Source organism: Eupeodes corollae, chromosome 1, assembly GCF_945859685.1.
Source record: "Eupeodes corollae chromosome 1, idEupCoro1.1, whole genome shotgun sequence".
NCBI lineage: Eukaryota > Metazoa > Arthropoda > Insecta > Diptera > Syrphidae > Eupeodes > Eupeodes corollae.
Window position 1 is genome coordinate 15714601 of NC_079147.1, and position 14351 is coordinate 15728951.

At 29.9% G+C, this 14351-nt stretch overlaps 1 protein-coding gene across 1 annotated transcript; it reads left to right on the forward strand.

The window, feature by feature from the left end:
- Positions 1-11670: 11670 nt before the first annotated feature.
- Positions 11671-13279, forward strand: LOC129942137 (protein yellow). The gene is made up of 5 exons (XM_056050945.1): positions 11671-11920; positions 11988-12175; positions 12279-12648; positions 12709-13076; positions 13165-13279. The coding sequence occupies exons 1-5, from the start codon at positions 11698-11700 to the stop codon at positions 13270-13272; spliced, it is 1257 nt and encodes a 418-aa protein (XP_055906920.1). The 5' UTR covers positions 11671-11697; the 3' UTR covers positions 13273-13279.
- Positions 13280-14351: the final 1072 nt, after the last annotated feature.

The following is a 14351-nucleotide window of genomic DNA, read 5'->3' on the forward strand; positions in this document are numbered from 1 at the left end:
TTTCAGAATGTTGAAAACAATATTTCTTATAAGATAAAATAAAATTGAAGCCTTAATTTCAAGTTTTTGAAAAGATATTTGAATCGATATTCAATTTTTACGAACTTCGAGTAATGTTTTTTTTTTAGATTTTTATTTTTTATAAAAAAAACTGTCAATTAGATTTTTCTCAAAATTTTATCAGATGTCAAAAACATTTTTTTTCGTTGCACAAAATTGTTTTAGAGATAAAATCATATTTCAGTCGTAAAATTTTGGAGGTGACAAATTTTTTTTTTCAGTTTTATTGATTTAAAAAAAAACCGTTATATTGATTTTTTTCAAAAAATATACCTGTTTGGTATCACGTTACAATCTATTATATAAAATTTAATTCAAGTCTCTAGCGTTTTTGGTTCGTAAGATATTTAGGGTTAACCAAAATTTTCACCTTTTTTTTAAACTGCTATAGTAAAAAAACCACCCACGCAATTTTCTTGAGAGCCCTTTCTGCATCTTTCTGCCTTATTATCTGTATAACAAAATTTATTTGAAGTCAATATCTCTTCTGGTTCTTGAGCTATGGACCACGAAAAAAACGTCGCGAACGTACGGACGTACGGACGTACGGACGTACGGACGTACGGACGTACGGACGTACGGACGTACGGACGTACAAACGTACGTACACACGCACGCACAGACATCTTTCTAAAAATCTTTTATTTCGACTCTAGGGACCTTGAAACGTCGAGAAATGTCAAAATTTTCAATTTGACAAATCGGACCCATTACAATAACTTCCTATGGGAAGTTAATAACAACATTTTCAATTGAATTTTATTTAAATTCTTATAAAATATGTTTTATATTGCAAAAACTTGATTAAAAAATAATACGTGCTAACTCTGACTTATTTGTAGGTTATGAAGATCTAAACCAAAGTCTTTAAACAATCTGAACGTTTTATTTTGGTAATCGGATATTTATTCAAAGATACACATGTACAGCATTTGTTGTTTTTATTTCGATATAAAATAAACAAACGGTTTTGTGAAGAAAGAGTTTATTAATTGCTCTACATGACGGTACAATCTCATTAAATAGACACACTTACAAATTAATTGGGTACTATTTTTTGTAGATTTTATTTTTTTACGAAAAAAAGGACTGTTGGATTTTTATATAAAAATTACTGAATATCGAAAACAATATTTTCTGTGAAATAAAATAAGTTTGAAGCCAATATTTTTAATTTTTGAAAAGATATTCGAGTAGAAAATCATGTTTTACCAACTTTTGTTAATTTTTGTTAATTTTTATTTTTTGTAAAAAAAACTGTAAATTCGATTTTTCTCAACATTTTTCAGAATGTTGAAAACAATATTTCTTATAACATAAAATAAATTTGAAGCTAAATTCCAAGTTTTTGAAAAGATATTTGAATCAATATTCAATTTGTACCAACTTTGAGCAATGTTTTTTTTTTATATTTTTATTTTTATGAAAAAAACTGTCAATTCGATTTTTCTCAAAATTTTATCAGATGTCAAAAACATTACTCTTCGTTGGATAAAATTGTTTTGGAGATAAAATCATATTCTAGTCGTAAAATTTAGGAGGTGACAAATTTTATTTTTCAGTTTTTTGATTTATAAAAAAAAACCGTTCAATGGATTTTTTTTTTCAAAAAAATATACTTCTTTGATATCACGTTTTTATATATTATATAAAATTTAATTCAAGTCTCTAGCGTTTTTGGTTCGTAAGATATTTAGGGTTAACCAAAATGTTCTCCTTTTTTCAAATTGCTATGGTAAAAAAACCACCCAACCCACTCAATTTTCTTGAGAGCCCTTTCTGCATCTTTTTGCCTTTATATCTGTATAAAAAAATGTATTTAAAGTCGATATCTCTTCTGGTTCTTGAGCTATGGACAACGAAAAAAACGTAGCGAACGTACAGACGTTCGAACGTACGTACACACGCACGCACAGAAAACGTTCTAAAAATCTTTTATTTCGACTCTAGGACCTTGAAACGTCGAGAAATGTCAACATTTTCAATTTGACAAATCGGCCCCATTACAATAACTTCCTATGGGAAGTTAATAAAGATATTGACTTCAAACTATTATCACCTTATATCTATTAAAAATTGTTTAATTAAAAATTTGTTCATATTAAAAATAGTACGCAAAATTGGTAAAAACTGATACTTGATTCTTGATGTCGCATGAATTATTGAAGGTGTTGTCTTCAAAATGATTTCATTCTGTGCTAAATTTTGTTGTTTACCTAAAATATTGTTCTTCGAAAAATCTAATCCGTATTTGAGAAATAAAAACTTTCAAGAAATGCTACTAAAATTGCTAAAAATTGGCTTTCGACTAAAAATCTCCTTATCAAAAATAATACTTTGAAATAATACTTTAAAATCAAACTATTCTATCATATGTAAAATATTGTTGGTAATTTTTAAGTTAATTTTTAAGAAAAATTCAACTGACAACTTTTTTAAGAAAACGAGAAAACTTATAAAATTACAAAAAATTGGTAAAAAATGGTTTTCGATGTTTTGGGAGAACACAGAAAAACATTGACTTCAAATTATTTATTTCAATCAATTTTGTTATTAACACTTTGTTAAAATTTTCAGCAAGATAAATCGACAGACGGGATGGGAAGTTTTCAGCATCACAGCTTCTTTTAGGAAGTTATTGTAATGGGTCCGATTTGTCAAATTGAAAATTTTGACATTTCTCGACGTTTCAAGCTCCCTAGATTCGAAATAAAAGATTTATAGAAAGATGTCTGTGCGTGCGTGTGTACGTACGTTTGTACGTTTGTACGTCCGTACGTCCGTACGTCCGTACGTTTGTACGTCCGTACGTTTGTACGTCCGTACGTCCGTACGTCCGTACGTTCGCGACGTTTTTTTCGTCGTCCATAGCTCAAGAACCAGAAGAGATATCGACTTCAAATAAATTTTGTTATACATATAACAAGGCAGAAAGATGCAGAAAGGGCTCTCAAGAAAATTGCTTGGGTGGTTTTTTAACCATAGCAGTTTGAAAAAAAGGTGAAAATTTTGGTTAACCCTAAATATCTTACGAACCAAAAATGCTAGAGACTTTAATTAAATTTTATATAATATATTGTAACGTGATACCAAACAGGTATATTTTTTGAAAAAAATCAATATAACGTTTTTTTTTTAAATCAATAAAACTGAAAAAAAAAAATTTGTCACCTCCAAAATTTTACGACTGAAATATGATTTCATCTCTAAAACAATTTTGTGCAACGAAGAATAATGTTTTTGACATCTGATAAAATTTTGAGAAAAATCTAATTGACATTTTTTTGTATAAAAAATAAAAATCTAAAATAAACATTACTCAAAGTTCGTAAAAATTGAATATCGATTCAAATATCTTTTCAAAAACTTGAAATTTAGGCTTCAAACTTATTTTATCTTATAAGAAATATTGTTTTCAACATTTTGAAAAATGTTGAGAAAAATCGAATGGACAGTTTTTTTACAAAAAAAATAAAAACCTAAAAAAAAATTTATAAAAGTTGGTAAAAATTAATTTTCGACTCGAATATCTTTTTAAAACTTTGAGATATTGGCTTTAGTTTACTTTTATCTTTCAAAAAATCTTGTTGTCAACATACTAAAGTTTGAAAAAAATCGAATTGACAGTTTTTTTACAAAAAAATAAAAACCTAAAAAAAAATTTATAAAAGTTGGTAAAAATTGATTTTCGGCTCGAATATCTTTTCAAAACTTTGAGATATTGGCTTTAATTTACTTTTATCTTTCAAAAAATCTTGTTGTCAACATTCAGTTAAAGTTTGAAAAAAATCGAATTGACAGTTTTTTTACAAAAAATAAAAACCTAAAAAAAAATTTATAAAAGTTGGTAAAAATTGATTTTCGACTCAAATATCTTTTCAAAAATTTTAAATATTGGCTTCAAAGTAATTTTATCTCATAAGAAATATTGTTTTCAACATTTGGTAAATTTTTTAAAAATCGAATTGACAGTTTTTTTACAAAAAATAAAACTCTAAAAAAAAACAATACTAAAACTTCGTAAAAATTTACTTTCGACTCAAATAGCTTTTCAAAAATATTGGCTTGAAACTTATTTTATTTCACAGAAAATATTGTTTTCGATATTCAGTAATTTTTATATAAAAATCCAACAGTCCGTTTTTTCATAAAAAATAAAATCTACAAAAAATAGTACGCAAATTTGGTAAAAATTGATACGAGTACATATAGACAAACTTTTAAGCAAGACAAATCGACAAACGGGATGGGAAGTTATCAGTGTGGGTCGCATCCCAGCCTCTTTTTAAATTAATAAAATTGAACAAGTTATTGGTACAGGTTAGGTTAGGTTAAAGTGGCTTAATTCAGAATATTGACAAACTTTATTGAATTGCTTTATACAAATCGCCTGATTATTCCAGTAGCTTGTTGTGTGAAAAAATTCAGACGTTTCTGCCACGCAAGGCTCTTAATGGAACATAAATTAGTGTAATTAAAAGTAAAGATGGACAACTAACGTAAGAATACAATATTTATACCATGTTTATAATTAACTTCCCATAGGAAGTTATTGTAATGGGTCCGATTTGTCAAATTGAAAATTTTGACATTTCTCGACGTTTCAAGGTCCCTAGAGTCGAAATAAAAGATTTTTAGAAAGATGTCTGTGCGTGCGTGTGTACGTACGTTCGTACGTCCGTACGTCCGTACGTTCGCGACGTTTTTTTCGTCGTCCATAGCTCAAGAACCAGAAGAGATATTGATTTCAAATAAATTTTGTTATACAGATAATAAGGCAGAAAGATGCAGAAAGGGCTCTCAAGAAAATTGCGTGGGTGGTTTTTTTACCATAGCAGTTTAAAAAAAAGGTGAAAATTTTGGTTAACCCAAAATATCTTACGAACCAAAAACGCCAGAGACTTGAATTAAATTTTATATAATAAACTGTAACGTGATCTCAAAGAAGTATATTTTTTGAAAAAAATCTATCTAACGGTTTTTTTTCTATATAAAAAAAACTGAAAAAAAAATTTTGTCACCTCCTAAATTTAACGACTAACATATGATTTCATCTCCAAAACAATTTTGAGCAACGGAGAATAATGTTTTTGAAATCTGATAAAATTTTGAGAAAAATCGAATTGACAGTTTTTTTTATAAAAAATAAAAATCTAAAAAAAACATTACTCAAAGTTCGTAAAAATTAAATATCGATTCAAATATCTTTTCAAAACCTTAAAATTTAGGCTTCAAGCTTATTTTATCTTATAAGAAATATTGTTTTCAACATTCAGTAAAATTTTGAGAAAAATCGAATTGACAGTTTTTTTATAAAAAATTAAAAACTGAACAAAAATTAACAAAAGTTGGTAAAAATTGAATATGGATTCAAATATCTTTTCAAAAACTTGAAATTTAGGCTTCAAGCTTATTTTATCTTATTAGAAATATTGTTTTCAACATTCAGTAAAATTTTGAGAAAAATCGAATTGACAGTTTTTTTACAAAAAATAAAAACCTAAGAAAAAATTAATAAAAGTTGGTAAAAATTGATTTCTGACTCAAATATCTTTTCAAAACTTTGCGATATTGGCTTTGATTTACTTTTATCTTTCAAAAAATATTGTTGTCAACATTCAGTAAAATTTTGAACAAAATCGAATTGACAATTTTCTTATAAAAAATTAAAAACCGAATAAAAATTAACAAAAGTTGGTAAAAATTGAATATGGATTCAAATATCTTTTCAAAAACTTGAAAGTTAGACTTCAAACTTATTTTATCTTATAAGAAATATTGCTTCAAGCATTCTGAAAGATGTTGAGAAAAATCGAATTGACAGTTTTCTTACAAAAAATAAAAACCTTAAAAAAAAATTTATAAAAGCTTGTAAAATATCAAATATCAAATATCTTTTCAAAACTATAATATATTGGCTTCAAACTAATTTTATCTTATAGAAAATATTGTTGTCAACATTCGATAGAATTTTGAATAAAATCGAATTGACAGTTTTTTTACAAAAAATAAAACTCTAAAAAAAACAATACTAAATCTTGGTAAAAATTTACTTTCGACTCAAATAGCTTTTCAAAATTTAAAAATATTGGCTTCAAACTTATTTTATTTTACAGAAAATATTGTTTTCGATATTCAGTAATTTGTATATAAAAATCCAACAGTCCGTTTTTTCATAAAAAATAAAATCTATAAAAAATAGTACGCAAATTTGGTAAAATTGATACTAGTACATATAGACAAACTTTTAAGCAAGACAAATCGACAGACGGGATGGGAAGTTATCAGTGTGGGTCGCATCCCATCCTCTTTTTTCTTTTTGATTTCAGAGTATTAATACCTAGAGAAACATATCTTTATTTGTAATCTAGAATAAAAGTCCACTTCATCTTACAAAATAAGATCTGGTAAACCGTCTTTGAACCTTATCATGACGTTTTAAGAACCGGATTCTAAAAGACATCTGCATATTCGAATATTAATTCTTTATATCCATGGCCAAAGTTATTCATAAGGATCACAGAAATTAACCCAATTTCGTTTTATAAATTCTACAATTGAGTTTACCCTTCCAATTACATAACCCATACACATTTTAAAGGAATAATTTCTATTCAATAAGACACCTAAATCTTTTATGTTTTCTACCCAAGATAATGCATTGGAGTCTATCGTGCAGTGAAATATAATGTGAACATGGGACTTACAGAAGGAGATCGTATTGCATTTTTTGATATTTAGACCGTATACACCATTCGAAAACATCATTTAGGATGTACAATTTATTTGCAATAAGAGTTTCAAATAATCAGCGTAAAGATGGCATTCTTATCAGTGTAGTTTTATCATTTATCAAAAATATTAAAAAGGAGCGGGCCCCAATGGCTTCCTTGTGGAACACCTGAGCTGCATTGTTTAGATTTTTAAAAGATGTTATTTATTATAATTTTAAGAAAACGATCGATGATCCATTGATTTTAAAGCTTTACTTAATTCAGTATACATTTTTTTTTGTTTTAAAACGACGAAAAAACAAAACCATATTGTCCGTCAGAAATAAACTCCCGGATTATGAAGTCTAATTTTGTTTTTACCAGGCTAATAACTAACTTGGAGATGCAACGATAATTCTCAGTTTTATATTTTGATCTGCATTTGTAAATTGAGTCAAAACTTTTTCCATTTACATGAAAATATACCCTCAGTTAGAGATTGCTTACAAGCATTATCAATTTCAGGTACAGTTTTGGGCTATTTTGAGATATATTTCCCCGATATCAATGCCAAAGGTTAAGTTATCCAAGAGGGTATTGTATGTATTATTTCAAGCAGGTGAATAAATGAATTGAAAAAGTCAGCAAATAGACAAAGTATTGATGAAGTATCACCAAAAGACAAAAATTGATTTTCTGTGAAATACAAACACTTTTAAAATCTTAACAAAAATAAAGAAAACTGGTTTTTGAAGTGAGATTGCTTTGGATGCTCTAGAACTGATATTAAAATACGAATGTTTAGAATATAATTTAAATTCGTTTAAATAATGACTAATTGAAAAAATATTATGAACGTTTTGAATCTCTTGAGAATTGAAGTGAAAAGAGAAATATTTGTATTTACAATTTTTAGGTTTTTTTAACTCATTTAAGATCAAAATATTTTGAAAAGGTTTACCAGAACAGTATTTTTTTTTAATTTGTCTTTAAGCATCAGCTCCAGTCTACCATGAAACAGACTTATAGCGATAATAATAATAGACTCCTGATTATTATGTCCGAAAAAAATCGTAAGAACTAGCCAAACAATTCTTCATTTTGGATTAATTTTTATTTTCCTACGAAGAAAGTTCGCACTTTTAGAAATGCCAATAAGAACAGACTATATTATTTTTGGAAAAAAGATACGTTTCAACACAATTTCTAACATTTCTGTTTGAAAAGCACCAAAAACCCTCTAAACTATTGTATTGTTGCTCTTAAATATGAAATATTTAGAAAACTGTGGAAATCTTAGAATGCTTTCACATACATATGTAGGGAGTCGTCCAAATTAAATAGTTGGACCATATCTTGCTAGTCAACGGTGTTCTTAAATAATCTAATAACTATAAAGTTGTCACTTTAAGAATTGAAATATGTAAATGTAAGGTTAAGATACACATTATGCTATCTATATTTTGTCAGCATCCTTTAGGGAACATAAAAGAACATTTTTAAGCGGTGCTTAAAAACTCAAGAGGTACCTCTTGTTTTTTTTTCAAAAACTCAAAAACATTTTGAAAAAAAATATTAATTTTCAAATGGCTTAAAGTTTTTTAAGATCACTTTGTTGTTTTGTTAAGCACATGGCAAATTTTAAAGCCAAATCAAAAAATTTTGAATTTATTACATTTTTATTTTTTATTAGGCAAGAAATCTTGAAACATTAAATTCCATAAACTTTGTAATCTATGAAATAAGTGAAGATGATTGTTTTGGCGCCCTAAACAATTGAGATGGCCGCGAAACGAGAAAAGTCTAGGTGTGGAGACGATATTATTTAAAAGGCATTTGAGAGGAAGTTATAATCTGGCAAATGTCATTCAAAAATAGCAAGCTTTCAAAATCATTCCCATAGATAAAAAAAGGATTATATATCTGTTCACCTCCCTTCATACATATCATGGCTTAGGCTAAGAAACAATACGTATAGACTAGACGTTTCGAATAACGATAAACGCTTCAACAACGCATTGAATTTGTTAATATTCACTACAAAATGGTAAAAAAATTGGAGTCAGTTTTATAAACCAAAGTCGTTTCGGGCCTTAGTGAAGCACCTTCACGTCTTGCAGGATTACAACTAGTCGCAAAAATGTCAGCTGTTAGGAGAAGTAACTGATGTGTAGAACCAAAACCGTGTGCATCGTTACTTTGGTTTTAATAGTTTTTTTTTGAAATTCGATCAGTCACTATACAAGAACTCAAGCCTGTTGATTAGTAGCAACATATTTCCTTTGAGGATTGTCTCCTTAAAATGCATCATAATGATGATAAAGTCGTCTTTAGTAGGAAAACGAAAGAATTTTGGAAAGCATTTAGATACATATGTAAATAGAACGAGCTGGAAATAGGTATAAACATACAGGTTAAACCTTGAAGGAACGCCACCTTCATTTCAATGCTGTGAAAATTGTGTAAATGTTCAAGAGATGGATCAGCCCCTTAAACAGTTCTTAATAAAATGAAGGAATCCAAAGCACCGGGGGAAGATCTTAAATCACATAAGTATAGTACATTGAGAAGTTCGACAACTTTTCAACAATCTGTATGAAAACGAAGAAAGTACCCCGCCAAGTTTTGAGTCAGCTGTTATACTAATAGTTTTCAAAAAGGGAGACCGAAACTTGGCTGAAATGTATAGACGAATTTCAGTGCTAAATGCTGTCCTCAAGGTTTTTGGGAGCATCCTGTTTAAGCGACTGACGGACTGAACGATCGAAAACTTTCTGCTATGGGAATATATACCAAAATATTGTAAACTTTAACAAAATTGTATAAAAGCTGTGTAGGAAAAGCCTGCGACAGAAACAATATGTTAGAAATATTTACTATCAGATCTTTGAATCCACCGAAAGATTAATTCTACTATATATGCAGCTCAAGTATGGGGATACCAACAGAATGACACTGTGGAAAAATTGTTTCGATTTTTTCTGAAGAGACAACCACGTATATATGCTCCACCTTCAGAAAGGTCCCCCACCCATGTTCATTACGAGTTTATAGGTACTCTTCAATTATATCTTTAAATTTTTTAATATAAACGATATAAGGCTACCTAGGATTGTGTCAACAATCGATTTTAAATTTGAAATGTGTCATGTTTTTAACAGTGCTAAAAGTGGGAAATTTTGAGAAAATGAAACCTGAACTGTAAAACATCCTTAATGTTCTTGACGAAAAGATCTTAACATTTAATGCAATATTTGTAATATGAACAACGGGGAAGACATAATGCACTTCATAGGAGTTTGCCAAATACTTACCGAGTTGAGAAAACTATATTTTGGAAAAGTCGCTTATACAACGAATGAAGTTCTTGAAAAAAAAATGGATGGTTTTCGATATCTGTGAAACCATTTTTTTTGTCTACGAAAACAGATCGCTTAACTATCGCATAACGCATACAAATTGCAAAAACCTACTACAAAACACAGCCACATATTGGGCTTTAAGAGGAGAGGATGGTTTACATAATAGTCCAACTACGAAAGCAATTGGCAAAATTGTTAAGAAATTTCAAGAGGCTTGATTGGTTACAGATAGTGTAAGGCCTGTGCATCATCGTCACACTTGTATCACCGAAGCCATCGCCTACCTATAAAAAAAAATGGTTCTATCGAACTTTTATGCAGGCCCAGGCATGATAAAGCCTGGGTCACTGCAATATTTACCGGAAATTGGCCGATAGGAGAGCATGCATCAAAGCTGGGTATCTCTCACAATACTCACTATCGTAGCTGCAGAGATTAAAAATAATATAAAACTGTGATTCACTATCTTTGTTAATGTTCAGCCCTGGCCAGATCTAGAATGTTAATCTTCGGAAGGGCATTGCTTTAAGATCTTGATAAACTTTCCGAGATGAAAATGAAAGACCTGATTTCCTTTCTGAATACGACGAAATGGTTCTAGGATCGCAAATTTTGTCAATATAAATTCGTTATAATATTATTTTTGTATGTTTTTATTTTTCATTACATAGATCAAACGAGTTTATACGGCGCTAATTGAGGCGCGCAGCAAGGGCCGCTTGTGACTGCCATCTATACCTACCTACATACCTCAACAATATTCGACTTTTTTCTTTGAAGCAACTTGACGAAAAAGATCTATGCTGATGTTCGCAATCGATTCTAGCCTTAAAGATGGAATTAGTAAAGTTACAAAGAACCCCAAATATTTTAAATTGGACACAGCAACAGTCCTATATTTGACTAGCATTGTTTCCATCGTTAACGGTTACCTTTTTGTTACAATTAAATAATAATCCATTCCTTATTCTCAACAAATACTCGAAATACTTGAAAAATCTGTACTTTAAATATTTCCCTTAAATATTGGAGTTCAAAATAAATATCTACTTTAATTGTTTTGTAGGGAAGTCACTGCACCTTTAGTTCCTTATATTGAATTACATAATATTAACCTTATGTATGTACAAAGTACATACCGACCCAATTTTGAGACGGGCACAAAAGGTTATTGGACTTCTTATAATCACTTAGCTAGGTTTATTGAACAGTGGAAGGCTTACATTAGAGTGACACAAAAGGTCAGTATGAAGTTACCTTAAGGGATTGATTTCATTTCCCTCATATAACCTTAATTCCGCTTAGAATCTAATCCTTTTGATGTGTAAATTAATGATTAGGAAGTCTTAAAAAGCGACCCTTTTAGTCCCTTTTTTCGTCATCAACTTGTTTCAAAAACACATTTATTTTCTTGTTCAACAAACACAGATCACTTCTTTGTTTGAATTCCTTCTGAAAATATTCCCCCACAGGTAGAAAGACCAAGAAAAACATAACCCTTATGTGAAGATCCTAGTTTGTAAGCAACCGTGAAAGTGACAACAACTACTGTTCGCTTTAAAATGTTGTATCTCAAAATAATTGTGTTTCATTTGATATTCACTTTCAGTTTCAACACAGTTTTATTAATTGAATTAAAAACTAGAAATCTTTTTGCGCTGCACCAATGGAAAGAGATGGATTTTGAATTTCCATATGAAATCGATCGGGAATTCGCAGTTAAAAATGGCATTTATCTAAAAGGTGCTGGGATTCCAATTGATTTCGATTTCGAATATTTCAAAGGTTTATAGTTAAAATGATAGAAATTCTATTGGTCTGGATTAAATAATATTATTTTTCTAACTTAAAGAATTGAATTCAACTTATCGAATTTTTGTGACTTTGCCCCGGCTAACATTGGGAATTCCATACACCCTAGGGATAGTTAAGAAAAATGTTGGTGAAAATAATACTCATCTTCTTCCTTATCCTGATTACTCGACGCATGTAAGACATGGAGCTGGTTGCGGAGGTATAACATCGGCTATCAGAATTTTTGTAAGTAATAAAATGGTAAAACATTATTCACTTATTTAAACTTATTGTCCGATCTTGTTTAAACCGTCTCTATTTTAAATGTAATCAATTTATTTATTTGAAGATCGATGAAATGAAGCGCCTTTGGGTTATAGATTCAGGTCAAATCGCCTCAGTACAATTCTGTCCACCCCAGTTACTTGCATTTGATCTGGAAACTGATAGACTTATCCAACGTTATGTTATTCCGCGATCTCAGTTCATACCTGGAATCTCAGTGTTCACTTCCTTAGTAGTTGACTGTCGGGATTTTGACTCTACAGCCTGTAAGTATACAATGATTTACATTGCAGATTCTTGGGGATTTGGATTGATCGTTTATGACGTTGTCCAAAATACGAGCTGGAGAATAGAACATACTCTAATGCGACCTGAAAGTCAATTACACAGAGATGGTATTTTTGCCATAAGTTTATCTCCAAAAAATGAAAAAGGTAAACAAAGTTCATCTTTTAAGTTCTAATCGGGAAAGTTTTTATTTCACTAACCCACAGAAAGAAGCCTTCTTTTTCACACTCTTGGAAGTAAGAATGAAGTGTCTGTTCCCTTGCGAGTTATTGACGATCGATTTCGATGGATTTCCAAGTCTGAGAACACGAGTACTTTAAGTGATTTCAAAAATCTCGGTAGCAGGGGAATTCCATGTGAATCTGAAGTAATGGATGATTCTGGAAATCTTTATTGCAGTGTCCTTAGCTTAAATGCTTTGATCAGATGGGACAGTAGAAAAATTGAATATAATTCTGATAATTTAAGGATCTACGCATACAATCCAGAGCAAATTAAGTTTGTGACTGGAATGAAAGTTATCAAGAATTCTCATGGAGAAAATGAATTGTGGATTTTAAGTACAGAACCGAAGGTTTGTATACTGTATAGTGTATAGTTAAGAAACTTACATAACTGGATTATGAGCTTGAAATTTTGTAAATAAATATTTTATTTCTTAGGTGTTTTATGGCGGGATGTTTGAAGAAAACGAAATCAAATTCAGATTGATTGGATGCCGAATTAGTGACTTTTTGACCGGAAGGAAATGTACTGTTGGTGCTTCATAAATTTCACCTTACAAACAAAGATTTTATAAGTTTTTTTAAAATAAAATAAAATAAAATAACTATCTTAACTAATGTTTTGCTATCTACACTTTTAGCAAAACTACAAACAAAATGGTTTTCATTGTGATATAAAAAATCAATCGGGATTTTGGAACAGAATTTATCATTACGACCTGACAACTGTATAAGGGTACTACGTCAAGGAAAAGTAACAATTTAAGTTACTTGGAAGATAAATTAGGAGATAAAATTCACAATTGCGTGTCACAATAACTGGGTTTGTCTAACTAGAAGTTATGTGTCAGGTTACTTATTGGGTGGAAGAAGTACCCAATAACGGAGATAACTGAAAGTTAGTAAATTAAAAGCACTGAAAAGCAACGACATTTGTAATATTGTTTTCTAATTGAAATGGCTGTTCTTAGACAAATTAGATGAGCTTAAATTAACTTTATTGACTATTTGGAAGGAAGCGCATAAGCTATGCATTGCACAAAATTTTAAACGATTTAGTAAAATCCTATAGCCATTTTTAGCAATTTACTAAGCTCAAAAGATGAGTTACCTAATTTTAAACAATTTTCAAATGTTACTATCTCTTAACAATTTGCAAAATCACAGATCTTTAAGCAACTTGCTAAGTCCATATGACATCTGTAGACTTATTCTTATAAGAGCAATGGATGGAATAGTCCAGTCAACAGTTGAGGATTTCAATTAGCAGGTCCGTTTGAGCGTATTTGCTTTGTTTAGTTTTTAGAACTGTCACTTTTTAGACATGTTTCGAGAGCAGCATCCGCTGGTCCCCTGATCTTGTTGCGGGTATGCTGCAGAATTGCCTTATGTAGAGGTTTTTTTTTGACTATATCGTAGTCCTTCAAGATTCCTTCTTCGGCATGAATCGAAAATAAGTATTGTGTTGGGTTACCGTCGAAGGTATGAAGTTCCTTCAATCAGTCAGGCAATCTATTTATCTCTTTTAGCTCCTCTTCAGTTTGAAGATAGTTTAAAACTGATGGCTCATTGCTCGAAGCAGCAGTCACTTCTCAAACTTTTTCTGCTGCCTGATTGTCCTCAAT